The following is a 27,999-nucleotide window of genomic DNA, read 5'->3' on the forward strand; positions in this document are numbered from 1 at the left end:
TAAATGGCAGGTAGCTGTACCTTCCCTAAGGTGGGAGAAACATTAGCTGCACCATAAGTAGCCCTATGCTCCCATATTTCCCAGCCTCTTGCTCATAGACAAGGCAGTATGACCAGTTCCAGCCAATGGGCTGTGGGAGAAGTGATGAGCCCCCTCACAGAGCGGTTAAGGGCCAGTGGAAATCTCTAGAGCTGTGCCTTCCTGTGCCGGAGCAGACAAAGACATTTTGAGTGGACAGAGCCACAAGCTGGATGTAGTCTGGATCCCTGAGTCACCATATGGAAGACAGCCGTTTTGAACTCCGCCCAGCCTCATAAAAATATTGTAAGAAATAAACCTTTATTGGGCAAGTCACAGAGATCTGGAATTTAATTTGTGATCATAGCAAAGCCTAATCTGTCTAGCACACTGGTTGCCAGAGGAGGTGAGCACTGAACGCTGATGAAGGAGTCAGGGAAAGGCATTCTCATCTCAGATCTGCCAAGAACTTCACTGCCCTACTTTCGGCAAGAAGACTTGTTCCCAATATAGGCTTGCAATTTGCCCTTTCCAGCTGGCTATGGTAACAAGACTAGAAAGAACACATTTTTAAAAAAATTATAGAGTTTAAATGTAAACCAAAGCCTTTGCTTTCAAAATAGCTAATGGCCCATCTTCCAAGTAGGAAATACAAAGAGTTGAGGCCCTAAAGTCAGACCCGTTTATTTTTTTCACCTGTAAATGATACAGCTTCCTGGCATTCTCCTCTCTTCAATGTGCCATCTTTAAGTTTTAAACCACTCAACTCCAACTGATCCTCGAGTTTGCTCCACATAAAGCTATTCTATCCTTCCAGAATTGGTTGCCCCAAATGCCTCATTATTGGAACACCACCAGCTCAGATGTGGATACCTGTGGAGGGGACTGCAAATTCTGAAATGTTCCTCACTTTCTCTTCCAAAGCCTCCTCAGCTTTCTCCCCCGACCCCAGTCCCTTAGTGCCCACAGACATCAACTCCTAGAGATAACTGTGTGTCACAAAATCATGTCCACAGAGAAGAAGTACAAACATATACCCCATTTGTCTTTGCAACCAGATGTCTGGAAAGCTCCCTTGACAGAAAACCTGCCACAAATAATATACTCATTTACTACTCAGGAAATACACTCCCTTCATTGAAAAGTGATGACATGAAATTGAACCAACTCCCAGTACCGCTCTGAATTATTCTTACTGTGCCTGTAGCACACAGAAAACCCTACAAAGAAAATAAATACAATAACCATCAGGCTTCCAGACTACCCCTAAAAGACAGCAGTTTTGCATTCTTTCTGAATTTGCTTCAATGTATGCTATGGCTCTATAGGAAATGTTTTATTGATTTAATCTAGTAAAACCCAATAGCCTCTTAATAGCTAAAGTAGATAACAAGGCTATCCAGGGGTTTGCTGCTTACTCGGGAAGTCAACTGAGAAAGACAGAGTTCCCAAAGAAAGCTGTCTTTCTCCAGCTTCAAGAGTGGGTGGGACAAACAGCATAAGGCTCAGGAAGCTGCACAGTTTTGAAAAGGACTTAAAAATGCAAGACCTGGTCCCTGCAGGAACTTCAAAAATACCTGTTGCAATGACAGCTTGATCTGTTGTTGACATCCCCCTCTGACCATGGCAGCCACTCTGATTTCTCTGTGTTGAGGAAGAAACTCTGCTCCAGACCAGCTCTAACGGCAGCTCATTTGGGGACTCTGGGGTGTCCTTAAACCATCTGGGGCTCTAGTTTTCCCTTCTTCAGAAAGGCTAGGGCTGAGCCAGAGAATCTCAGGTCCTTTTCTATTCTAAAGTGTTGTGATTCTTACAAGAAAACACTGTCATCAAAACCAGATACTTGTTATTTTCCCCCAGAATCCAATTACTGAGGGCTTCCTGTAGTGAACAGTGAGCTTCTCCACTTTCTAGCTATGTGACCCTCGAAGGCTTCGTCCCCCTGTCCAGGGGGAAACAAGGTAAAGCAAGGTGGTATATATGAAAAACGTCTTGTGAACAGTTACGAAGGAAGCAGTAACTGGGAAAATTTCAAGAGGTCAGCTAGATCTCACCCTCCCATTCCATCCCATCATCCCTCTTCCCCTATCCATGACCAAGGCCTCCTACAAGGACAAAATCTAGAAGTCATGTTCAGAACTGTCATTCTTTGTGTGCCATTTTCAGAGTCTCCAAGGAAGATCCTAATCTCCCCAAATGAAAAGGGTTGATTCTTCTTGAACCACCACCTGCAGTATGTATGTCAGAAAGACTTTTGTAGGCACACCTGTTGCAGGTAAAATAAGGCAGGGATACTGGCCCAGAAAATGCCCCCAATGCAATTCCCGCTTGTTTCCAGTCAGATGCTAGGTCAAGAGCTTTACATAAGGCTGGGTGCGGTGGCTCACACCTGTAATCTCAGCACTTTGGGAGGCCAAGGTGGGCAGATCGCTGGAGCCCAGGAGTTCGAAATCAGCCTGAGCAACACGGCAAAACCCCATTTCTACAAAATACAAAAAAAAAATAATAGGCACCACAGTTAGGCACTGTGGTGCACAACTGTAGTCCCAGCTACTTGGGAGGCTGAGATGGGAGGATCGCTTGAATCTGGAGAGGTTGAGGCTGCAGTGAACTGTGATCGTGCCACTGCACTCCAGCCTGGGTGACAGAGCAAGACCCTGTCTCAAAAAAAAAAAAAAAAAAAAAAGAACTTCACAGAAAAGATGGTACCTGTACTATTATTTGCAATGTACTTAGCTGTTTTAAGATTTATCAGCAAATAAAGAAGCAGTCATAGTGAGGGAAAAGTGTATTTCACAGTCATTACAAAAGTACATATATCTAATAATGGTGACATAAATATAGTCCTTGCTTATGACCAAATCGTACAATTAAAATGGACTTTTCCTCCTGGACTTCACACAATGACAGTCCAGTCAATTTCTGTCAGTAACTACAGGGTGACTGGAATCACAGGCACAGACTGAGGAAGACAGTCACGGTCAAACAGACAACACGTTTCGGACTTACCAAAGGGAGAGTCAAGCTTTCCATATAAATATAATAAAATAATAAAGACTCTAACATGTCTCCTTTCACTCGGTTTCATAGATTTGTCAGGTGCCCATACACGCACAAAAATACAGTTGATCCCCTTTACTCACTCCCCCTCACCTCTCACTGGGTTTAGAATAAACCTGAGTTCAGAGTCCAGGTCACCAACGGCAACGCGGTCAGTTAGCGGCACATCTGCAGCTGCTCTTGAAGCATGCCAGGAATGAGAAGCACGTTCTCCACGAGCTAATGGCAAGGCGGAAGCGCTCCTGTTCTCAAGGAAAAGGCATCAGGGGCTCCAGAAAGTTCCCAGTGCACAGGTGTACACCCTGTGAGCCTGCAAAGTGGAGCCGTGGCAGCTGGAAACCATCTTTAGAAAAGGTACACTTCATGTCAAATGGAGAGATGGTCTTAGATGATTCTTTTCTTCTCTCTGCTTATAAAACTCTATTTTCTTTTTTTCTGGAGACAGGGTCTCACTTTGCCACCCAGGCTGGAGTGCAGTAGCATGATCTTGGCTCACTGCAGCCTCGATCTCCTAGGTTCAAGTGATCCTCCCACCTCAGCCCCCCAAGTAGCGGGGACTACTGGCACCTGCCACCACACCCAGCTATTTTTTTTTGTATTTTTTGGTAGAGAAGGGCTTTCACCATGTTGCCCAGGCTGCTCTCGAACTCCTGGGCTCAAGCGATCTACCCGTCTCGGCCTCCCAAAGTGCTGGGATTACAGGCATGAGCCACCACGCCTGGCCTAAAAGCTCTGTTTTCAATGGTAAGTTCTGGAACCCAGTCTGAAGCTATACAAAAAATAACACCAATCGCCAAGGGGTCTGACCTCATCCTAGAACGCCCTCGAGCTGGGGTGATCCCCTAGGGAGAAAGGAGGCAGCTCCAGGTCTCACCAAGGTCGGCCAAATATCCATTCTCTCCTGCGTGAGGGACTAAGGGATGTCACCACTAGTGAATAAGAGAGTGATTCAGAACTACCTCTCTGCCCTCTGGCAAGGCTGCCTGCCAGGAAAATAAAGGCTGGCTTTGCAATTCTAGATTTGTGTTTTGGGATCCATGGACTGAGATGACTATCCGAGGTGGCCACAGAGGCGGTCTCTGGTCACACCTGCACTGGTCAAAATTTGAAGACTCCAGGCCATTCTGTAACCAGTCTCCTACACTAACCCCTATCCCACCTGTGCTGATAAGTCTTCTTTTTCTGATTCTTCTCACCAATGAGTGCACCCTGCCAAGTGCCAGCTGGATACAGTCAGACAACAACAGGGGTCCACAAAACACACACACGGGGGCACAGACACAACACTGGAGACGCATCTTTGGTTCGATCCTTGGAGAAAGGTGTGAAAACACAATGTGGACTGAACCCTGTTTGAGGAGCTCGGCTTTCCTCGAAGAACAAACTGGTCCGTATCTGAACAGGTTCTCTGCCAGGCAAGCCTGCTCTCAGCTCCCAGCAAACTCGCTGAGCTCTGGGCTGCACGAGTTCTGTGGGCCCCTTGAAATCCGCATCGCACAGAGGTAACGCTGCCATCTCGCCATCCGAATTATGCTCTGAATTGTCACGATCGTCTTTTCTCTCTTTCTACAGAACCAGCTGTGACCGTGTTCTATGCCTCCCAGAAGGATCAGGGCTGTGCCTTAAACAACAGGATGAACACAGGACCACCGAGACGTGCCCTGCCTGTGGGCCCCAGCACTCCGCACATCACCACGGTCAGCTTTTTTGCTCTCCACACCGACCCCTCCCGTGAAAACACGAGTTTGGTGGAATTGCTTCTCATCTCTCCATCCAAGTCTTTAAAAAGTATGTTATTTCAATTTACCGACATCACATTTTTTTTAAAAAAAATCTCTTTGGAAAAGATAATTCAATCATTAGAACGTTTCAACAACAACAACAACAATCTATCAAAATCTTGCTAGGGAAGTGAGTGTCTCCTTCAGTCTCTCTCATCTGTCGCGTTCCCCACCGTTTGCTTTGATCTTGGTCCGAAGCTCCTCTCCGTCTTCCTCTGAGGATCCTGGGCCTGCCCCGGGCTCCTGCTGGCCTTCGGGGAGTCCCCTGCTATGAAAGGCGGGGCTGCTACACTCCGCAGAGGAAACGTGGCCTGGAGGAATGACTGCGATGTTGTTCTCTCCCTGTGACTGTGGCCAACCGCTGTGAGAGGCACACATGTAGCACAGTGTGAAGAAAGATCTGGTAACAGTCCATCATCTGATGGCCCCAGAAGGCTGATGCCCCGTTTTCCCTCCAAGCCTGGGGGAAGTGGGAACTGGAAGGGGTTGGTGAGCGGTTGAGAGGAAGGAAGATCTGAAAGATAGAGATTGGCTGCCCCTGGAGCCAACCCTCCTGGCGATTCCAGCATCTCTGGGGGTCCCTAAGTGAGGTTGGGTTGTGCAGGCTTTGGGTCTGTGGATTCAGCTACAGGTGGGATACTGCATGGCAGGAACCAGTGGGGCCACTAAGGATGCTCCAAGCGAGGCCTTGGAATGTTCACACCCTGACAGATGTGTGGAGCTCTGTTTCGTTGCTATTTGCTAGAGATACCCCACATCCCGCTGCCTCAAGTTAGCACTGGGTCTTGACCCCATCGGCCATGTCAAAGGCAAGGCTCACAGGGGCTAGGGGCTGCAGCGGGGGCAGGCTGGCCTCCAGGGGCCTATCTGCAGATGGCTGCAGACTCTGATGGCGCTTCCTCAGCATCTGTCCGATGCCCATCATGGGGAACCGGCCTCGGCTTTTCACACAATTCGGGCTCCCCAGAGGCTGCATGGGGCCATTGCTGGGAACCGGAGGTGGGGAACACAGGCCCTCCTCTTTTGGGGGGCTGTTTTTATCTTCATGAGCAAAAGAGACCAGAGTTGGATGCAAAGGAGTATGGAGAGGCGACATGCTTCCAGACGGCAGCCCCGGGGACAGCGTCCTCTCGCTGGAATTTCTGCGAGCCAAGCTGACCGGGGAGTTCAGAATCCTGTAGTGATGAGAGGGAGACAGCACTTCTATGTGGTCGTCTCGGTCCACAGACTCGAAGGAGCGCACCATGTCCAGCATCAGGGGGTCTTCCTTGTGGGGGATGCCGGTGCTTCCGGACCCTGGCTGATGGGGCTCCGGTTTCTTCACAATCCTCGGGGTCCTGGGTGGTGGCACGGGGATGAACTCCATGGAAGAAGAAGCCACACAATTGGAATCAGAGGTTTTGCGGAAAATATTGCGGCAGCCAAAGGAATCTGCACACCAAGAAAGCGTAAACAATCATGAGGACGCCTGGACAGTGTTCACAGCCCTTCTCTTGCCTGCTCTGACCTCCAGCTCGACTGAGACAGTTCCCCGCCAAGGTCAGAAGAAACCAGCCAGCAAACAGCCTTGGCTACTTTGCAAAAGTCACCAGCAGCGTGTCACTCTCCCCACAGACGCCAGGCAGTGTTTCTAGGACAGAGGGACAGAGAGCTGGCGACAGGAGGTCTCCTGGATTCCAATTTGCCTCATGGCCCCAACCTAACATTATGCCTGCTTTTGATTGCTTAAAATTCTGGATCTTAGGCAGCGGTGGCTCATGCCTGTAATCCCAGCACTTTAGGAGACCAAGGTGGGAGGACTGCTTGAGCCCAGGAGTTCAAGACGAGCCTGGGCCATATGGCAAGACCCTGTCTCTAAAAATTTTTTTAAAAATTAGCTGGGTGTGGTGGCATGCACCTGTGGTCTTGCAGGTGGTACTTGGGAGGCTGAGGTGAGAGGATCACCTGAACCTCGGAAGTGGAGGCTGCAGTGAGCCTTGATAGCACTACTGCACTGCAGGCTGGGTGACAGAGCGAGATTCTGTCTCACAAAAAAAATGAAAAAAAAAAATCTGGACCTTGCCAAAGGATCTTGGAATAAAAGAGGCACATATACTCAAAAGCATATCCATAAAACTCCCAGAGGCACACCAAGGTCCCCTGACTGAACTCCCGCCAATCTGGTCCTTGGACAGCCCACACTGGAAGGCGTGCTTCCCTCGTGACTTTTAAAAAATTTGTTTACTGTGGTAAAAAACACGTAACAGAAATGTTATCATCTTAACCATTTTTAAGTGTACAGTTCAGCTGTAATAAGTATATTCACACTGTTGTAGAATCAATCTGCAGAACTGTCTTCCTGTTGCAAATCTAACACACCCCATATAGATCCCCACGCTCTGAAACCCCCAGCAACCACCATTTTACTGCCTGTCTCTATGAATCGAACCACTCTAGGGACCTCATATAAGTGGAATCACACTATCTGCCTTCAGTGACTGGCGTAATTCACTTAGCATAATGCCCTGCAGGTTCATCTGTGTTGGAGCATGTGTCAGGATTTCCTTCCCTTTTAAGGCTCCCTCATGACTTTTGATCTGGATGGAGCCTCATCCAATTCTGAACGGGGGTAAAACATCATCCATCCATCCAGTTAAGGCAACGTGCCAGATCCCCATGGTTTCTGTCTCTGGTTGGCACAGACTAGAATCCAGGTTTGCAAACTGGGCCAGAAAAGAAAGGGGAAACCCTCTACAGATTTGGAGATGAGGGAAATAAAGCCAAGTTCATGTGGAATAAGCTCTGTCTTAGCTTCTTTCTTTTCCCATAACGTTTTATAGGCTCTGCGGAGGCCCAGCTGCAGGAGCAAGCTGCTGCCCACTGGGATCGATTCTGGGAGCAGCTGAGGGCATTGGGAAGCCTCCCTGCCTTGCAGAAATAAACACATAGGCGCTGAAATGAAACTGGCCGGCACAGGCGCCTGAGACGCATCAGCAGAAAGAAGTAAAACTTCATTAATGGCCAAGATCTCCAATGTTCCAGCTGCCACATGGACACTGCTGCCCCTCCCAGATCCACTGCATGCTCTGCCCCAGGGAAAGCAGGTTGCTTTGGGCAATGTGGGGACAGTGGCCTCTCTCTGGGAGCAGCATGGGAGGCAGAAGGACAGGAGACGGGTTCAAGTCCTGCTCAGGCACTAACTGCCCGCTACACCTGAGTGTATCTCAGACAGCCACGGCCCTCTCTGAACCTGGTTCTTCATATTTAAGGAGATTGAACTCCAAGAAGTGTCTCATCCCCCTCAGTAACAGGAACCTCTCTTCTACCTCACGGCTCTGCTTCAGGACGCCCTCGGCTCCTGTGTCCCCTCTCGGCGTTTCTACCATGTGTTAAGCCTGCGCCCAGTAAGGTCTGCTTTTTGCATCTTTTAGCACTCGTCCCAGAGGAGGGAAATTCACGTTTGTCAGTTCTCTGTGATGGGCTGGATTCTGACTCAGGTGAGGAAGCCTATGTATGCATCTCACCTCATCTGCCCAACAGCTCCGACAGGTGGGAGCCCTTACAAATCCAGTGAAGACCCTCAGCAGTAAAGGAACTTGCACCTCTGCAGGCAGCAGAGCTGGAATCTGAACTCAGGGAGATACCCGGTCTCCACTCTGCACGCCATCTCTACTCCCACAGTTCCTTACAGCCTCATCTCTGTCCCTACAGTACCACACACCCTGACCTCTGCTCTGCACCCCATCTCTACTCCCACAATTCCTTACAGCCTCATCTCTGTTCCTACAGTACCACACACCCTGACCTCTGCTCTGCACCCCATCTCTACTCCCACAGTTCCTTACAGCCTCATCTCTGTCCCTACAGTACCACACACCCTGACGTCTGCTCTGCACCCCACCTCTACTCCCAGTTCTTTACAGCCTCATCTCTGTTCCTATAGTACCACACACCCTGACCTCTGCTCCTGCAATACTGTGCCTCCCAAACTCTGTTCTGACAATATCATCCACCCCAATTTCTGTTTCCACAATACTTTGCGCCCCATCTCTGTTTTCCCAAATCCTTCCTGCGCAAGTGGCTAATGCCACACAGCTTGGTCCTGGACTGTGCTCAGACAACCTCGGGTCCATGAATCCTGTCTTTCTGTGAGCACAGGAATCCTCTCTGCTCTAGGGCCCATTCGACCATCTGCTGTGAGGGCTACACAGTGGACACGCAGCCCAACACAAGTGGCCTGAGAGAGTCCCCAGAGCTGACCCACCTTTGTCGGGGAAGCTGGACTTGGAGGCCTTCCGGTCCTTCAGGAGGGCTCTGGTGTTCTGAATCTGTGTCATGAGCGAGGCTGAGGGCTGTTTGTGCGAGGGCAGGTTCTTGTCCAACTTCTTGGAGAATGGTCGATGAAGAAAATCCCCTCTTTTTTCTTGTTCTTTGGGCTTTTTATCCTGCAAATCAGAAGCAAACATATGCACTTAGACACACTCTAGAAGATCCAATGGGATTCCTCTTTGAAAAGTCATCCAAACCCATGAGAGAAACTCCAGCTTTTCAATACTCTATGCTCTCAACTGTGTGTTGAATGAGGGAGGAGCTGTGGCCCAGCCAATGCTCCAGGAAGCCCATCTCCCTCTGCCTGGGCAGCGAGTGGCCTTCAATGGACCCCAGCTCCCTTTCACTGTGCTCTTTCAAAGCCTTCCAGCAAGGACAAGGCATTCCTAGGAGGTCACTTCTTCTGGAACAAGCCCAACAAACTAAGGTGAAGCAGAGAAGGACTTCTGGAAACCTCCTGTCTGCATTTAAAGAGGAGCCCAAAGATTGTGCCCGCAGTAATGGCTTTGCAAAGGCAACTGGGAACATAACTGCTTCCACCTTCACATCAGGATCTATTTGGGGCAGTCAAGTCAAGGAGGTGCCAACACAACATATACAACAAATCCAAGGAGCCCTGAGTGGTCCTGATGGGCTTCCAGCCCTTTCTACCCTAATCATGCGAGAACTTACTTGCATACTTAGGACTCGAGTGTATGAAGCATTTTTTTTTTTTTTTTCTTGAGGCGGGATCTTGTGCTATCACCCAGGCTGTGGTGCAGTGGTGTCATCATATCTCACTGCAACCTCGAGCTCCTGGGCTCAAGTGATCCTCCCACCTCAGCCTCCTGAGTAGCTGGGACTACAGGTGTGCACCACCATGCCCAGCTATTTTAAAAAGAAAGATTTCTTGTAGAGATGGGGTCTCGGTATGCTGTCCAGGCTGGTTTCGAACTCCTGCCTCAAGCAACCCTCCTGTCTCAGCTTCCCAAAATGCTGGGATTACAGATGTGAGCCAAAACGCCTGGCAGTGGCCATTCTTTTGGTATACGTCTTGCCTTTGTTGTACTAGATGATAATCCATCTGATGGGAATGAATTTGACTTTTATATATCTTCAAGTCCACAGCCTCTGGCATAAAGCCAGATGCTTAGAGAAAGCTTAATAAACAGTTATTGAAATGTTTTTTAAAAAGGCTGGTAGAAACTGAACTGAATTAATTTTGATCCAGTTCAAGCTTCTGGGAAAGGTGATGTCACTAAGAAGCAGCAGCAGTTCTTTTTCCGCCCCTGAAGCCTGTGTTTGGTGTTTACTGTTAAAGCAACCCCACCTCTGACCTCACCGTGGGTGAGGAGGAAACAAACGCTTTTCTTTTTCACATTTTTGCCCTCAACTTTAACCAGCATTTGCAAACCAAGAGAGCTCATCTAGTTTCCATTCACGTTGTTGAGAAGCTTCTCAGGGAAACGTCTCTTTGCACTTTTACAGCCCTTTCTAATAAGGATGTTCAAAGTCTTTGCAGATTAGAGTTCATGATGTCCAGTTTGTGAGTGGGAAAGAAGACGGGGGAGATGTGGGAAGTGGGGACGCTGAGCCTCGTGGCAAGTGCCACTGTGAGGGGCCACAGCTCCCTGGGAGCCTGGCCTGTAGCTGATGTGGCTGCTTCCCAACAAAGGGGTGACATGGGAAGCCAAACTCCCTCCTTAGCACCTTCACAGCTGCCACCAGCCTTTTTTGAGAACACGCGGGGTGCCAGACGCTGCACTGAGGACATGACCCATCAGTCTGCTACCTCCTTTACATGTGAAGAAACAGTCTGTAGTGCTTATGTAATCCACCGTGAGCCTGGTGGAAACGTGGATTTTCCCGGCCCTGAAGTCGATGTTGTCAGCCCTTGACTTGACACCACACTCTCAGAGCCTGGGGCAGGGTCAGGCGGTTCCAGGGATGGCAAGGTCCGGAGGCAGGAGTGTGCCACAGTCCTAGGCTCCTGCAGTGGGATCCGAATGTTCCAGAGAAGGTTATGTGCTCCAGAGCATTATCTGGGATGCCCCGAAGGGGAACTTGCATGGGGAACGTGTGCTCCAGGTCACCTTGGTTGAAGCCAGCAAAGGACAATCACCGCCTTCCACGGCTTTCCTCTCCCTTTGTGTCCGTGACACACCAACAGGCCACCTTCTCTAAGGCAAAGGAGAACAAGCTTTTGCACGCACGCTTACACACACAGAGACGCACACCCATCCAGCAGCAAACGCAATGTTACCGGCTTTCCTGAAAAATCTGGCAGAATCTCCTTCTAGTTGGTTCCCTTTCTCTACTTTTATGCAAAAGTCACCAGCTCTACCTGCTAACACCTTCTATGGGAAAAAGTAATCAAACGCGCCTTTGTCTCCATTTCCAAACAATATTTGGTAGAAAAGACAGCACTGCAGTTCCTTCCGTTTTCGGATTGCTTTTTAAATCGATCAGCAAACATTTTTTCAAGGCTGTGATCCACAGCCTTGAGAGCTGCCGGTGGCTGTCTAGGTTTCTTTTCATTCCTTTCTAACCCTCTTTGGGTTCTCAAAAACTTAACAATCAAGATGCAAAACTTCTGCGGACCAGTATCACCACCCAGACAGGGTCCATAGGCACCTAGTGGTGTGTAATGCGTGGGAGTTTGCTGTGGAAAGAGACCAGGGTTGGCCTGTAAGACCAAATTTCTCCTGTCGCTGACAAGAGGGCTATTTGGCAATGAGCAGAAAGCTGCTATGGGGGCAGAAAAGGGGAAAAATGCACCCCCGGACAGAAAATTCCAGGAAACCCTGCCAAGGCCACCCTTGTTCAACTTCATCCCAAGATCCTGCAGCCTGGTATGTCCTCCAAGAACCCCTAGAACATGCTTCTCCAGCTGAAAAGAATCAGTGATTTCACAGCAACCGGTTTCTAAGGAGAAATCAAGAATTCACCCCACCTGCTCCCTGTGGGGGACAAACCTCAGAGTCAGTCCACGCACACTGGTCAACAGCCTGGAGAAAGCATGTTTATTTACAACCAGCCATCTCCCTGCCCTCCTAGCACGTGTTACCAAATGCAACCAATCACCCAATCAGACTTTTTTATTTGCATGGCCTATTTTCTCCAAAAGAAATTTCTTAGGGAGCAGGATGCTAAATTGCCTTACGTAACAGAAACAGATCTTCAGAGGGACTATCACATCCCCCTTCCACATGCAAGTTCCTCACACAGCAAAGCAGCCGCCTGCAGACACTCCTGGCTTCCCTCCGATACGCTCCAGTACCCACGTGGACTCGAGGGTGGGTGATGGAATTCAAGCTCTCGGTTCGAAGCCCGCCCTCTTGCACCTTCAAGCACAGTTCCAAATCCCCCCAGGCAGATCAGAGAAAAGACCACATGAGGCCCCAGAGGCAACCCATATACACTAAACAGCTTCTTGTTCTCTATCAACTATTTCCACCCACTGCAGATGTGCATGGACATTTACAAAGAGGGACATTTTGAAAACATGGCCCCATGATCAATCATTTACCCAAGATCCTTCATGTTGTGTATTGTCCCGTCGAGGAGATGGAGATGCCTACAGGAGGGCGAAACCCATCCTCAGCCTCTGAAGTCTGAGCTCCAGAGGGCTGGTTCCCTTTGGAGTCTTTCCTGATGGCTGTGCAACTAGGGGCATGACGGCCACTGAAGAATGACCCCAGGCTTCTGTGTTCCAAAGACCCACACCGCCCCCTTCTTTCCCGGCGTGGCTGCCGCGGGTGCTGCACCTGAGAATCCCAGCCACGGTCACGGCTCGGCAGTCTGAAGTCTGGAGTCCATTCCCTGCTCTCTCCAGAATGTGTTGGGTGACCTTGAGCAATTCACTTCTCCTCGAGGGAGGTGTTTCCCACGTGTAACCAAAAGTATGGTTCCTTCCCAGCTCTGGGAGGATAACGATGAACACACATCACACCTGCTTTATCGCCTGAAGAGCACATGCATCCATTTAACAGGGATGGACGCCTGCTTTGCACCCTCATCACCCCAGGCTGGAGGATGGATGGCTGCCTGGGAAATCTGCCTCTTTCCGCATGTGGCAGAGGGGCCCTGGGACCTGAGACGAGTTTTCTTTGAGTAACTCTTATCGAGTCCAGCTGGACGTGGGCTTTTCTGGAGCTTTCCTTCCCTCTGATGACTAGTAAGCCTCACCAGGCTATTTGGTGTGTCAGAACCAAGTGCTGACTGCTACCAGCTGGGATGGCCCGGGGCCCAGATGTCGGTGGCTGGTTGGTTTTGGTTCTTTGCTGCCCATCACATAAGGGGAAATCTGATTTTGCTGCAGAAAAACCTACAAGTGAGTTGATAAAAAGAGGGCTTTGAGCCGGGCGTGGTGGCTCACGCTTGTCATCCCAGCACTTTGGGAGGCCGAGGCAGGCAGATCACTTGAGGTCAGGAGTTTGAGACCAGCCTGACCAAGATGGTGAAACCCTGTCTCTATTAAAAATACAAAAATTAGCTGGGCGTGGTGGCGAGTGTCTGTAGTCCCAGCTACTCAAGAGGTTGAGGCAGGAGAATCATTTGAGCTCGGAAGGCAGAGGTTACAGTGAGCCAAGATCACAACACTGCACTCCAGCCTGGGCGACACAGCGAGACTCCATCTCAAAAAAAAAAAAAAAAAAGAGGGCTTCATTCATAAATTAGGCCACTGAGCCAGGAAGCTCTAGATAGCTGCAAATCCCATTTCTCATACAGGTGGAAACAGAAATGCACAGCCAGGTGTACAGTTGTAATGAGACAATAAAAAACAGTCAATTCCACATAGCCAGAACCAATGTGGTCTAAAGGGATTCTGATAAACTCACAACAGGATTCGGCATGTTTTACTATGGGGCTGGCAGAGCCTGCTGCCCTGGGCAGAGACTGACCAACCCTTAGGATCATAAGTGATGGTTAATTTCATATGTTAACTTGGCTAGACCATGGTACCCAGTTGTTTGGCCAAACACCAGTCTAGACTGTTCTGTGAAGGTGTTTTTAAAGACGTGATTAACAGGCCGGGAGCAGTGGCTCACCCTATAATCCCAGCACTTTGGGAGGCTGACGCGGGTGGATCACTTGAGGTCAAGAGTTCAAGAACAGCCTGGTCAACACGGTGAAACCCCATCTCTACTAAAAACACAAAAGCTAGCCAGGCGTGGTGGTGGGCACCTGTAATCCCAGCTACTCGGGAGGCTGAGGCAGGAGAGTTGCTTGAACCCGGCAGGCAGAGGTTGCAGTGAGCCGAGATCACACCACTGAACTCCAGCCTGGGCGACAGAGAGAGACCCAGAATAATAATAATAATAATAATTAATAAATAAATAGCCGGGCGAGGTGGCTCAAGCCTGTAATCCCAGCACTTTGGGAGGCCGAGACGGGCGGATCACGAGGTCAGGAGATCGAGACCATCCTGACTAACACAGTGAAACCCCGTCTCTACTAAAAATACAAAAACTTAGCCGGGCGAGGTGGCAGGCGCCTGTAGTCCCAGCTACTCGGGAGGCTGAGGCAGGAGAATGGCGTGAACCCGGGAGGCGGAGCTTGCAGTGAGCTGAGATCCGGCCACTGCACTCCAGCCTGGGTGACAGAGCGAGACTCCGTCTCAAAAAAAAAAAAAAAAAAAAAAAAAAAAAAAAAAAAAATTAATAAATAAATAAAGTGGTTAACATTTAAATTAGACTTTAAGTCGATTATCCTCCATAATGTGGGTGGGTCTCATCCGATCAGTCAACGGCCTCAAGAAAAAAAGAATGAGGTCTTCCGGCAAAAGAAATTCTGCCTCTAGATGGCCTTCGGACTTGAAGCTGCAACATCAACTCATCCAACCTGCTGGTCTGCCCTGCAGATTGCAGACTTGCCAATCCCCACAACTGTGTGATCCAGCTCCTTAAAGTAAATCTCAGTCTCAATCTCTCTCTCTCTGTGCTCTGCTGGTTCTGTTTCTCTGGAGAACCCTGACTAATACATAGTAATCCCCCAAGCTCTTACCTGCACAGCATGGAATTCAAGATCCCTTGTCCAGGTGTCCAGAGAGGCCTGTGAAAAGGAACAGCCTTCAACAATTCGAGACTCTGCACTTGCTATTTATTCCCTAAATGCTCCCCCCATGGCCCTGCAGCTCTGGCTGAGAATTATTCGTTTCCGTTTTCATAGACAGAAAGCAAATCCTGAAATCGCCGTGGAAGTAGGCAGCAGATGTCCTAATTCGTGTGCTGAATAGATTTCCTAGGTAAACTTTTCATTAAAATCTAAGACGCTGTATGGAGGAGTGCTCTAATGATAAGTCAGCAGCTCAATGTTTTCTCAAACAGCAAAGACACCCACAGAAATGTCACTCGGATCAAGAAACAACACACAGCCAGCATCTGGAAGGTCCTCCCTGCCAGCCCCATGTCCTCTCCCAGGCATTCTGTCCCCCAGAGTAACCACACTTCTTTTTTTTTTTTGAGACTGAGTCTCACTCTGTCGCCCAGGCTACAGTGCAGTAGCATGACCTTGGCTCACTGCAAACTCCACCTCCCAGGTTCAAGCGATTCTCCTGCCTCAGCCTCCCGAGTAGATGGGATTACGGTGCGCACCACCACACCCGGCTAATTTTTGCATTTTTAGTTGAGACAGGGTTTCACCATGTTGGCCAGGCTGGCCTTGAACTCCTGACCTCAAGTTATCCACCCATCTTGGCCTCCCAAAGTGCTGGGATTACAGGCGTGAGCCACTGAGTCCAGCCAAGTAACTACATTTCTGATTTCTAACAGCACAGATCACTGGATCTGATTCTGAACTGTATTTTTAAAGTAGTATAGATTTTGAAGTAAGACACAAAGTGCACATTTTAATATTTGCCTTTGAATGTTTCATCCCTGTGTGGGTTGAATTATATTCTCCCAAAATTCACAGGTTAAAATCTAACCCCAGGACCTCAGAATTTGACGTTATTTGGAGAGAGAGTCTTTACAGAGGTAATCAAGTTTAAATGAGGCTATTAGGGTGAGCCCTAATGCCGTATGACTGGTGTCCTTTAAAAATGTGGAAATTTGGGCTGGGCGTAGTGACTCACATCTGTAATCCCAGCCCCTTGGGAGTCTGAGGTGAGCAGATGCCTTAAGCTCAGGAGTTCAAGACCAGCCAGGCAACAAGGTGAAACCCCCTCTCTACAAAAAATTAGCCAGGCCTAATGGTGCATGCCTATAGTCCCAGCTACTAGGGAGGCTGAGGTGGGAGGATCACCTGAGCCGGGGAGGCCAAGGCTGAAATGAAATATGATTGTATCACTGCACTCCAGCTTGGCCTGGAAACAAAGAAAAAGGAAGGAGGGGAGGGAAGGGGAGGGGAAGGAGAAGGGAGAAAAAGAAAGGGAGAGAGAAAGGAGGGAGGGCAGGAAGGAAAAGAGAAAGAAAGAAGAGAGGAAGAAAGAAAGAAAAAGAAAGAGAGAAAGAAGAAAAAAATAAAGAAAAAGACAGAAAGATGGGAAAGAAGGAAGGAAGGAAGAAAGGAAGGAAGGAAGGGAAGGAAGGAAAAGAAAGAAAAGAGAGAAAAATGAGGGAGGGAGGAGAGAAAAGAACGGGAAAATTGGGACAGATACACACACAGGAGAATGCCGTGTAGATGAAGGCAGAGATGTGGTGACGCATCCGTAAGGCCTGAACCTGGCCTCCAGAACTGTGAAAAGGTAAATTTCTACCCATTTTGTGGTGCTTGTTAGGGCAGCCAAGCAGACGAATCCAGCCCCCCGCCACCTTCTCCATCAGTTTTCTTGAAAACTCCAACATTACTTTGTCATTGTAGAGGAGACCTCCTAGCTGGATTTGACATTTTCCTATCAATGAACACTGTTTTTCAAAAGACTTTAACAAAACTGGCCCTGGGCTCTCCATGGCTTTCATAAGCCAATTTAAAAATGATAACCTCCCACCTCGACCCCCAAAGTCCCGGGGGGTTCTCTTTTAGAAAAAGGAGTCTGTTGGGCACACACGACAGGTGTCCTCAGATGAGAAATGCACCCCACTTTTATAGATACAGTCTCTGCCTTTGACAGAAAAAAGAAGTAGAGAAAATGGTAAAGTTGTAAAATCACTGCACAGTAACCCCAAGAGGGAAGTTGTTGCAACTTAATTCAGCTCCTTTGTCTCCTAGGAGAAAACGAACTGGAATCAAAAGGAACAAAGAGGCCACTGCTTGCACTCAGTGCCCGGGACACGGCTTGATGACAGCCCTAGGGGACATGGGCCCTGGGCCACACCCCGATTTGCTCACAATCTGAAACCTCTCCACCACTCCCTCTCCCCATCCAGCTCCACCCCTGCCACGTGGTGCTGAGGACGACTGGAAGGCCCTCGGGCTCTGAGTGGACTTTCCCTGTGAGGCCTGGGCCCTTCCCTTTCCCGAACTAGCCTCACTCCACTTTCTAGGTTCCGCCGGAGACAAGTTGGATCATCTGGTAATAGCTGTCATTTCATTAGAGAAGTATCGCTGCAGTTTAGAGGAAACAAATGGATCATAGAAAATTGAATGCTGTTTGCCCATTAGTGTTCCTATTTAAATCCTAACCGTTAAATATTTCAACAAATGTTTAAACGCTTACCATGTGTCTTCAGGCCAGAGGAAATAATAGAGAAAAGGAATCGGAATGAAAGAAGGGCCCTCTCCCACTAGAGTTCTGGCCCCTTCTGACACACACTCGCAGTGGGGCAGATGTGAGGGCAGAGTGGACCAGGGCGTCGGCAAGGTGGCTTACGGGCCACCTAAGGCACACGCTCCATGCACCTAAGTTTGCATTGTTATTTGAGGTCCTCATGAGTGACATGCAAAGCACAAGGGAGGAAGTCTAACAGTGAATTCTGCATCCCCTGGACTCTGGCTGGGGTGACCACCCTCAGTGCAGGTGACCATAAGCGGTCCCTCCCTGACGTAAGGCATGGCCATTTGGTGATGATAACATCATGTGTGTGCTAGGCTGCAGGTATCCCCCTGCCTTTAATCCAGCCAGGTGTCCCACCTGGAATGTCCTACCTATTCCAGTTGCTTGTCCCAGTTCTATCCATTTTCTGAGACTCTCATCAGGGCTCACTTGATCTTTTCATTTGTTTATTGAGCAAATATTTATTGAGCACCTACTACATGCCAGGCATCGTGTGGCCTCTGGGAATATCGTGAGGAGCAAAAGGGACTCAGAGCCCACTCTTCTGGAACTCACAGCCCAGAGGGAGAGATGTTAGTCAAACAGCCCCAGAACAAACAAACAGCTGCAAACGGGACAGGCCCCCGGATGTAGAACGTGGTAGGCAGATAGGATAGATAGGATAAGACTGGATGGCAGAGGTCAGGGAATAGCAGGGGCCCATGGGGAGGTGATCTTGCTTTGGGATCTGAAAACACTTAGGTTTAGCAAAGAGGAGCAGGGAAAACATTCTGAAAGAGGGAACGGCATGTGCACAGCCCCCGCAGGCAGAGAGAGCACAGCAAGCCCTAAGGCTGTGGACTGAGCACAGGGCGGGACTCGGCGCTGTGTGTGTGGGCCATGGGGCTGGGAGACAAGGTAGGGGAAGCAAGCTGGGGCTGAACCACACAGGGCGACCACGCACAGAATCTGCCCGGCAAGTGAAGGAAGCCTCCGAAGGTCTCAAGCAGGAAAGTGACATGATGAGGTGTGAGGGTGAAAAGCTCGCTCTGACGGCCAGGCAGGAGAGAGTGGCAGGCCACCATCCTGGAAGCAAGAGGGTCAGTTAGGAGGGCATAGCAGAAGTCCAGGACAGAGGTGATATGGCTGGGAACAGGTGTGGGGATGCAGATGGACAGAGTGCAGGGGCTGGAGGGGTTTAGCAGTCAAATTGGCAGAACTTGGTGATGGGGTAGCTCTAGGGGTCAGGGGAGAGTTATAGTCAAGGACTCGGGTCTCTTCCCTGCACTGATGGAGGCCGGGGCTGCTACTGTGCTGGGGGGCGGAGGGGGCGGGGGGAAAGTCTGGTTCAGAGCGTGCTAGATTCAAGACCCCTTCGTTCATGCAACAGAGGGTTAACATTTAATAATCAACTGGCCAGAGGGGTCTAGAGTTTGGGGGCATCTGGGTCCCCACTACCTGGCTCTCCAGCTTTAAGCCTGAAAGCCACACCTGGGTTTGTGGCGTAGCTCCTGCAGCCACAGCCCACCTTCCAAAGAGCTTGTCTCCATCCTCATCTTCCCTGGGCCCCACAGCCTGTCTTGAGGAAGGGGCATCCAGCCTGGGGTCAAGGCCAAGGCCCACCATTCCTCCCCTGCCCCAAGCATCCTTCTATCAAGGACACATTCTCTCCCTTCACTGCAGCGTCACTGACGGACAGGTACATGCTCACGGACTTCACTTCCCCCTCCCCACCCCCAAATCCACGCAACCTCTCTGCTGCCTTTGGCACTTCACGAAGCTGTTCTTTCTAACATGCTCAGGACAACTAGCTGCCCAGTAGACAATGCTGACCATTTCTGTGTGACCTTTCCTCTGTTCCCATGGCCCCCCAGGTCCCCCGCTGGCATCACTGCCTTCTGACTGCCCCACCCCCCGCCCGACCACCCCCCAGCCCTCGTCTTTGCCAGTTTCTCCTCTCCCTCTGCCCCAGGGTCTGTCTGAAATGGAGACCCGTGCCATTGCCCACCTCGATGCTGGGGTAGTTCCCTCTCCTGAGCTCCCGTCACATTCACACACGGGGCCCTGCAGCTGGGCACTCCCTGTCATCAGTGTCCCTGGACACCTGCTTCACTGGCTGCCCAGGAGCCCAGTGTGGGCCCCAGTAACCACCATGCTCCACTGCAGTCCTGCATGCAAGACAAGCCCGGAGAAGAATCCCTCCAGAGCGATGTGCATCGCTCATGGGATCAGGATGAAAACTTTACGTCGGAAAAGGAAAAGAGAGGAGAGACCAGGCCCAGTGGCCTCACTGGGGCATAGACAAAGGGTCCCTTTTTGATCCCTTCTCAAATGAAGGAACTTCTGGGTGGGTGATATGATTTGTCCCCACCCAAATCTCCCCTTGAATTGTAAAAATCCCCATGTGTCAAGGGCGGGGCCAGGTGCAGATCACTGAATCATGGTGGCGGTTTCCCCCATACTGTTCTCATGGTAGTGAATAAGTCTCACAAGATCTGATGGTTTTATAAAGGGGAGCTCCCCTGCACAAGCTCTCTTGCCTGCCGCCATGTAAAACATGACTTTGCTCCTCATTCACCTTCCGCCATGATTGTGAGGCCTCCCCAGCCATGTGGAACTGTGAGTCCATTAAACCTCTCTCCTTTATAAATTACCCAGTGTCAGATATGTCTTTATTAGCAGCGTGAGAACAGACTAATAGACCTGGGTGTCCCAGGAGAGAGGTTCCCGTGGCAAGGACACTCAGGGGACATAAAGAGGCTCCAGAGGGGAAAGGGAAGAGGTTCCGAGGAAAATCGCTGAGAGAAAGAAGAGCTCCCTTGGCAAAAAGTGAATGAGGGGCCCCGAGGTCGCACCCCACCCCTGGCCCCCTCCCTGGATCTGGAATTCACAGGCACAGTCTCCTAATAAACATGGATGTGGGATCCAGATTTGAGACGATTTGCCACAGGGGTCTAGTTTTCATTCTGAAATCAAAGAGCCGTGGTCTTTTTCTCTAGGTACGTCCCAGGTTATATCAGGTCACCAGGGACAGCTGGCCAAGAAAGCCTGTGTGATCCCAAACTTTCCTGGTCCTCATCTCACTTTCTTCTGATGCCACGTGTTACGCTCAGCTCTATTTTTAAGCATCTCATTTTTTTCTAGCATTTGCATTTTTTTCCTTTTATTTTTAGTTGATGCATAATCATTATACATCTTTTTTATGGGACAGAGTGATATTTCCATCCATGTATTCAATATGTAATGATCAAATCAGGGTGATCGGCATATTTATTACCTCAAATATTTATCACTTCTTTGTGTTAGGAACATTCAAAATCCTCTTTTAGCTTTTTGAATATATATAATAAGTTATTGTTAACTATAGTCACCCTACAGTGCCACAGAACACCAGAACTTATTCCTTCTGTCTAGCTGTAATTTCATGTTCGTTAAGCAGCCCCTCTCTACCGTCCCTTCCCCCTGCCGTTCCAAGCCTCCAATAACCAGTTTTACTCTGTACTTCTATGAGATCAGTTTTTGCTAGTTTCACTCACATGTGAGTGAAACACTGAAACATCTCATTTTCATTTTGGGAGATCCTGACAGTGGCTTTCAACTTTGGCTGCTTACTGGAACATCCAGGGAGCTTCAAAAACTCCCGATACCCGAGTCTCAACTCCCAAGATTGGATGGAACTGGTCTGAGGAGCAGCCTGGGCATCCAGATGTTCAAACGCTCCCCGCAACTTTAACATGCAGCCAGAGCTGAGAACCATGGTTTAGACACCGCGAAGCCGGTTCCGCTGTAAACCATTTCTCCAGGGCTCCGTTATCAGTGTAAGTATGTGTCTTTTGCTACTTCAGTGTCCTACAGTAATTGGTTTCTTTTCCAATTACTGCAAATGGAAATCCACCCTTCCTAAGAGACCCTGAGGTTGGCTTCAGGGATCACTCACCTCATAGGACTCCTTGGGGGCCCTGTACTTTTCTATCTGGTAGAGCCGGGTCTTGTAGCAGAGGCTGTCCTGGATGTCAGATTTCTACCAGAGGAGAAAAGAAAAAGCACAGCTCAACTCTCAGAAATAGAAATGTCCATTAAGCAGTCATTAATTTTTAAACCAGCGCTTGGCTGAGAGAATGCTGGAAATGTTTGGCAGGCCAGTAAATTGCAACATAAAGTCTCACCCCAGGATGGCCTGCATGCAGAATGCAGCGTGGGGTGAGCCCTGGGCGCAGAGTCGGGTCACCTACTTGTGTTACTATCACTGCCAGCAAAGGGCCAGGTGACCCTGAGTAGAATGCTGCCCCTTGCAGGGCCTCAGTTCTTTTATCTGGGCAGTAAGACTACTCAAAAACATGTATGTAGAAACCAAGAAAATGAGCTGGAAAGAATAACTTATTTTATTGGACCACTACATAGAACATGGATCTTGCTTGTTTGCTTTATTTTAAAACAGCACACGGCCGGGCGCAGTGACTAATGGAATCCCAGCACTTTGGGAGGCCAAGGTGGGTGGATCACCTGAGGTCAGGAGTTTGAGACCAGCCTGGCCAACATGGCGAAACCCTGTCTCTAGTAAAAATACAAAAATGGCCGAATGTGGTGGCACACGCCTGTAATCCCAGCGACTTGGGTGGCTGAGGCAGGAGAATCACTTGAACCCGGGAGGTGGAGGTTGCAGTGAGCCAAGATCATGCCACTGCAACTCTAGCCTGGGTGACAGTGTGAGACTGCGTCTCTCAAGAAAATAAAAATAAACAAAAAACAACAGTGCACACACACACACCACACACACATACGCACACACTGCTCCCCACTACTACCACCCAAATGAAAGCCACGACAATTCCTAACATAGCTCAAAGAAGAAGACAAACAACTGCATTGAAGCTGAGGTAGGTGCAATCCTGTCTGGAAATGGGTGAAATAAAAACATGGATTAATTAATTAATCAACCAACAAATAGTTAACAAATGCCCTTCCAGGCTCTCTATCTTAAAATACATGCTTCGTGGTTTTAAAAAGAGGAAACCAAGAGAGAAGGGAAGAAACGGCCATTAAGCGATAATATTTTACTTTTTAGTTCATTAGATTGAGCTTCAAAATTATACAAGGGGTATAAATAATTGGTTGATAAGATTAATAACCGGGACAGTGCATACAGTACAATTAAATTAGCCATGTGCAGAAATTACTGAGCAGTTGAGTTGTCTGTAGGGATTAATTCACTCTAGTTAAAAACAGTCACTCGCCTAGAGTATGGATTCTCAGACTAGGTACGCCCTATGATTTAAGCATTAAATGTGAAACAGACATCATAAAACTCACAACTGGTCTGAGAATCCACACTCTAGGCAAGCAGGTGTTTCTAACTAGAGTGAATTAATCCCCACAGACAACTTGTTCAGCAATAAGACAAAGAAGCCCACTCTCACCGCTTCTATTCAGCATAGTACTGCATGTCCTAGCCAGAGCACTTAGGCAAGAGAAAGAAATCAAAGGCACCCTCAGGAAGAACAGCTAAGGAATGCTGGGATTAATACCTAGGTGATAGGTTGCTCTGTGCAGCAAACCACCGTGGCACATGTTTACTTACGTAACACACCTGCACATCCTAAACATGTATCCCGGAACTTAAAATAAAAGTAGAAGGAAAAATAAAAATAAAAATGTTTGGGAAATTGTTAAAATAAATAAATAAATAAAAGGAATCAAAATTGGAAAGGAAGTTCAATTGTCCCTGTTTGCAGATACACGATCTCATATATAGAAAACCCTAAAGACTCCACCAAAAAACTGTTTGCACTACTAAATGAATTTAGGAAAGTTGCAGAATGCAAAATCAATACACAAAAAATCAATAGTGTTTTCATACACTAACAACAAACTATTCACAAATGCAATCAAGAAAGCAATGCCACTTAAAACAGCCATAAAAAAATCAAATGCTTAGGAACAAATGTAACCAAGGAAGTGAAAGATCTGTACACTGAAAACTGTAAGACATTGATGAAAGAAATTGAAGAAGACACAAGTAAATGAAAAGATTGCATAGACTGGAAGAATTAATATGATTAAAATGTCCATAGTATACTAAGCAATCTATGAATTCAATGGAATCCCTGTCAAAATTCCAATGATGTTTTTCACAGAAACAGAAAAAAAAAAATCCTAACATTTGTATGGAACCACAAAAGACCCTGAATAGCCAAAGTCATTTTGAACAATAAGATCAAAGCTGAAGCATCACACCACCTGACTTCAAAACACATCACAAAGCTGTAGAAACCAAAACAGCATGATACTGGCATAAAAACAGAGACATATAGACCAATGGAATAGAAAAGAGAGTCCAAAAATGAATCCATGCACTTATGGTCAATTACTTTCTGACAAAGCTGCCAAGAACACAGAATGGGGAAAGGAGATCCTCTTAAATAAATAGTGTTGGAAAACTGGACATCCACAGAGAATGAAATCAGACCCCATCTCACACCATCTGCAAAAGTCAACTCCAAATGAGTTAAAGACTTAGGCCTGGGCCACAGTGGCCTATGCCTGTAATCCCAGCACTTTGGGAGGCCGAGGCAGACAGATCACCTGAGGTAAGGAGTTCAAGATCAGACTGACCAACATGGAGAAACCCCGTCTCTACTAAAAATACAAAATTAGCTGGGCATGGTGGTGTATGCCTATAATCACAGCTACTTGGGAGGCTAAGGCAGGAGAATTGCTTGAACCTGGGAGGTGGAGGTTGAGGTGAGTGGAGATCTCGCCATGGCACTCCAGCCTGGACAACAAGATCAAACCTCCATCTCAAACAAAATAAAAGTAAAAAAAATAAGACTTAGGCCCAGGCCGGGCACGGTGGCTCACGTCTGTAATCCCAGCACTTTGGGAGGCAGAGGCGGGTGGATCACGAGGTCAAGAGACCATCCTGGCCAACTTGGTGAAACCCCATCTCTACTAAAAATACAAAAATTAGCTGGGCATGGTGGCAGGCAGGTGGCTGTAATCCCAGCTACTCAGGAGGCTGAGGTAGGGGAATCGCTTAAAGCCAGGAGGCAGAGGTTGCAGTGAGCCGAGATCGCACCACTGCACTCCAGCTTGGTGACAGAGCCAGACTCCATCTTAAAAAAAAAAAAAAAAGAAGACGACTTAGGCCCGGTGTGGTGGCTCATGCCTATAATCCCAGCACTTTGGGAGGCCAAGGCGGGTGGGCCACAAGGTCAGGAGTTCGAGACCAGCCTGGCCAACATAGTGAAACCCTGTCTCTACTTAAAATACAAAAATTTGCCGGGCATGGTGGTGCGCGCCTATAGTCCCAGCTACTCAGGAGACTGAGGCAGGAGAATAGCTTGAACCCGGGAGCTAGAGGTTGCAGTAAGCTGAGATCACGCCACTGCACTCCAGCCTGGGGACAGAGTGAGACTCCCTTTCAAAAAAAAGAAATGGCCAATAGGTATTGCTCAATATCACCAATCATAAGGGAAATGCAAATTAAAGCCACAATGAGATACTGCCTCACACCTGTAAGAATAGCTTTTATCATAACGATGGATGATACCACATGTTGGAGAGGATATGAAGAAGAAAGAACCTTTGCACACTGTTGGTGGGAATGTAAATTAGTACAACCATTATAGAAACCAGTATGGTTCCTCAAAAAATTAAAAGTTGAACTACTATATGATCCAGCAATTCCACATCTGGGTCTATATCCAAAGGAAATGAAATCAGTATGTTGAAGACACATATGCACCCCCACCCCATGTTCAATGCAGCATTATTTACAATAGCCAAGAAATGGCTATTGTGTCATCAACGGATGAATGAATAAAGAAAGTGTGTGGTACATATATATAATGGAATACTAGTCAACCTTAAAAAAGGCAGAAATTCTGTCATTTTTGACAATATGGATGAACCTAGAGGACATAATGCTAAGTGAAATAAGCCAGGCACAGAAAGACAAATAGTGCATGATCTCACTTATACATGGAATCTAAAAAGTGTAGGTCATAGAAGTAGAGAGTAGAATGATGGTTACCAGGGGCTGAAGGGGGTTGGGGGAAGTGGGCAGAAGAGATATTGGTCAAAAGATACAAAATTTCAGTTAAACAGGAGGAAAAAAATTCAAGACACTATTGAACAATGTGGTGACTATAGTTAATAACAGTGTATTTATTCTGGTAAATTGCTAAGAGAGTAGATTTTCAATGGTCTCACCACAAATAAATGATAAATTTGTGTGGTTATACATATTTATTTAGCTTGATTTAGCCATTCCACAATGTATATATATTTCAAAGCATCATGTTGCACAGGATAAATATATACAATTTTTTTGGTCAATTAAATAAATTTAATTGAAAACTACCCCCAAACCTTTTCCAGTTAGAATGACACCAGCTGAGTTTCCAGAGAATGTTCTCAGAAGACAAAGCCCTGCTCTGCTTTGCAACACTCCCAGCCCTGATACTGGGCAAAGGAGACAGGCAGAAATGCAGCAGCTGGCAATACATCCAGGCACATCAGGACACAGCCTAAGAGCTTTAGGCCAGGCGCAGTGGCTCATGCCTGTAATCCCAGTGCTTTGGGAGGCCTAGGCGGGCGGACTACTTGAGCCCAGGAGTTCGAGACCAGCCTGGGCAACATGGCGAAACCCCATCTCTACAAAAAATAAAATTAGCCTCGACTTACCAGGCTCAAGTGATCCTCCTGCCTCAGCCTCCTGAGTAGCTGGGACTATAGATGGATCGCTTGAGCCCAGGAGGTCGAGGCTCCAGTGATCCATGATTGTGCCACTGCACTCCAGCCTGGGCGACAGAGTAAGACTCTTTTTGTTTTGTTTTGTTTTGTTTTGTTTTGAAAAGACAAAAAAAGCTTCAGACAAAATGTCTCTCTTGCTTGGCATGAGCTATGTTGATTGTTTAAGAAGAGCGTGACTGACCAAAGCTTGTATCTCTAAATGTGGAAGTAACTATAGGAAAGGTTTTTAAAACCGAAGACCCCTCCGTCTTACTTGGTCAGCACCCGAAGAACTAGTTCCACCAAAAGAACAGTGTTCGGAACTGTGAACTTACTTGGGAGAGTAGCAATGTCATTCTCTAATAAGTGAAATCATGAACTTTATGATATAGTCAGTTTCATGAAAACACATTTGAATAACTAAGTTTTGAACAGTATTCATCACCTGAAAAAGAAAATCAGTGCATTAACCCTCTTTTCTTCCTTTTATCTGAAGACTATTTAAATTCTTAACTTTTATCCTCTATAGCATGATGGTGTCCAAATGGTATGACCCTGATCCCTTATGTGTGAAAAACTTGTAAGCAGGCACCTACAATATATGCATTTATAAATTATAAGCATGTAACATTGTATGAATATATCATGTACACTATAAGATATATAATAAATAGAAATTTTAAAGTATGAGAAAGAAGTTTGGGGAATATGGTCTTTTTACAAAAGAGAAATGAGGCGGGGCATGGTGGCTCACACCTGTATTCCCAGCACTTTGGGAGGCCAAGGTGGGCAGATTGCTTGAACTCAGGAATTCAAGACCAGTCTGGGCAACATGGCAAAACCCCGTCTCTACCAAAAATACAAAAATTAGCCGGTCATGGTGGTGCATGCCTGTAGTCCCAGCTACTCAGGACGCTGAGGTGGGAGAATAGCTTGAACGCAGGAAGCAGAGGTTGCAGTGAGCCGAGATCATGCCACTGCTCTCTACCCTAGGAGACAGAGTGAGACCTCATCTCAAAAGAAAAAAAAAAAAGAGGGCCAGGTGCTTTGGCTCACGCCTATAATCCCAGCACTTTGGGAGGCTAAGGTAGGAGGATCACTTGAGGTCAGGAGTTTGAGACCAGCCTGGCCAGTATGGCAAAACTCCATCTCTACTAAAAATACAAAAATTAGCCAAGCCTGGTGGCACGTGCCTGAGGTCCCAGCTACTCAGGAGGCTGAGGCAGGAGAATCACTTGAACCTGCGAGGCAGAGGTTGCAGTGAGCCGAGATCATCCCACTACACTCCAGCCTAGGTGACACAGTGAGACTCTGTCTCAAAAAAAAAAAAAAGAAAAAAAAAATTAAAAAAAGAGAAATGAGAGAGAAGCAACTTCAAGTCCAGCATGTCTTTTATGTTCCTCGTGATGAGAGAACAGAGAACTGCTGTGTGATACAAGAGATTTTTTTAATCTCTCCTCAACACATAATAAAATAAAATAAATA

General features: G+C 47.8%; 1 protein-coding gene across 1 annotated transcript in view; it reads right to left on the reverse strand.

Annotated features, from left to right (window-relative positions):
- Positions 1–2,791: 2,791 nt before the first annotated feature.
- Positions 2,792–27,999, reverse strand: part of HUNK (hormonally up-regulated Neu-associated kinase) — a 124,044-nt gene continuing 98,836 nt past the window's right edge. The window contains exons 8-11 of the mRNA XM_050786060.1: positions 21,719–21,802; positions 15,153–15,200; positions 9,103–9,283; positions 2,792–6,290 (exon numbers count right to left, since the gene is read on the reverse strand). Coding sequence (XP_050642017.1) covers positions 5,632–6,290; positions 9,103–9,283; positions 15,153–15,200; positions 21,719–21,802 — 972 coding nt within the window. The 3' untranslated portion in view covers positions 2,792–5,631. The remainder of the gene's footprint in view (positions 6,291–9,102; positions 9,284–15,152; positions 15,201–21,718; positions 21,803–27,999) is intronic.

This window comes from Macaca thibetana, chromosome 3, assembly GCF_024542745.1.
Source record: "Macaca thibetana thibetana isolate TM-01 chromosome 3, ASM2454274v1, whole genome shotgun sequence".
NCBI classification, from domain to species: domain Eukaryota; kingdom Metazoa; phylum Chordata; class Mammalia; order Primates; family Cercopithecidae; genus Macaca; species Macaca thibetana.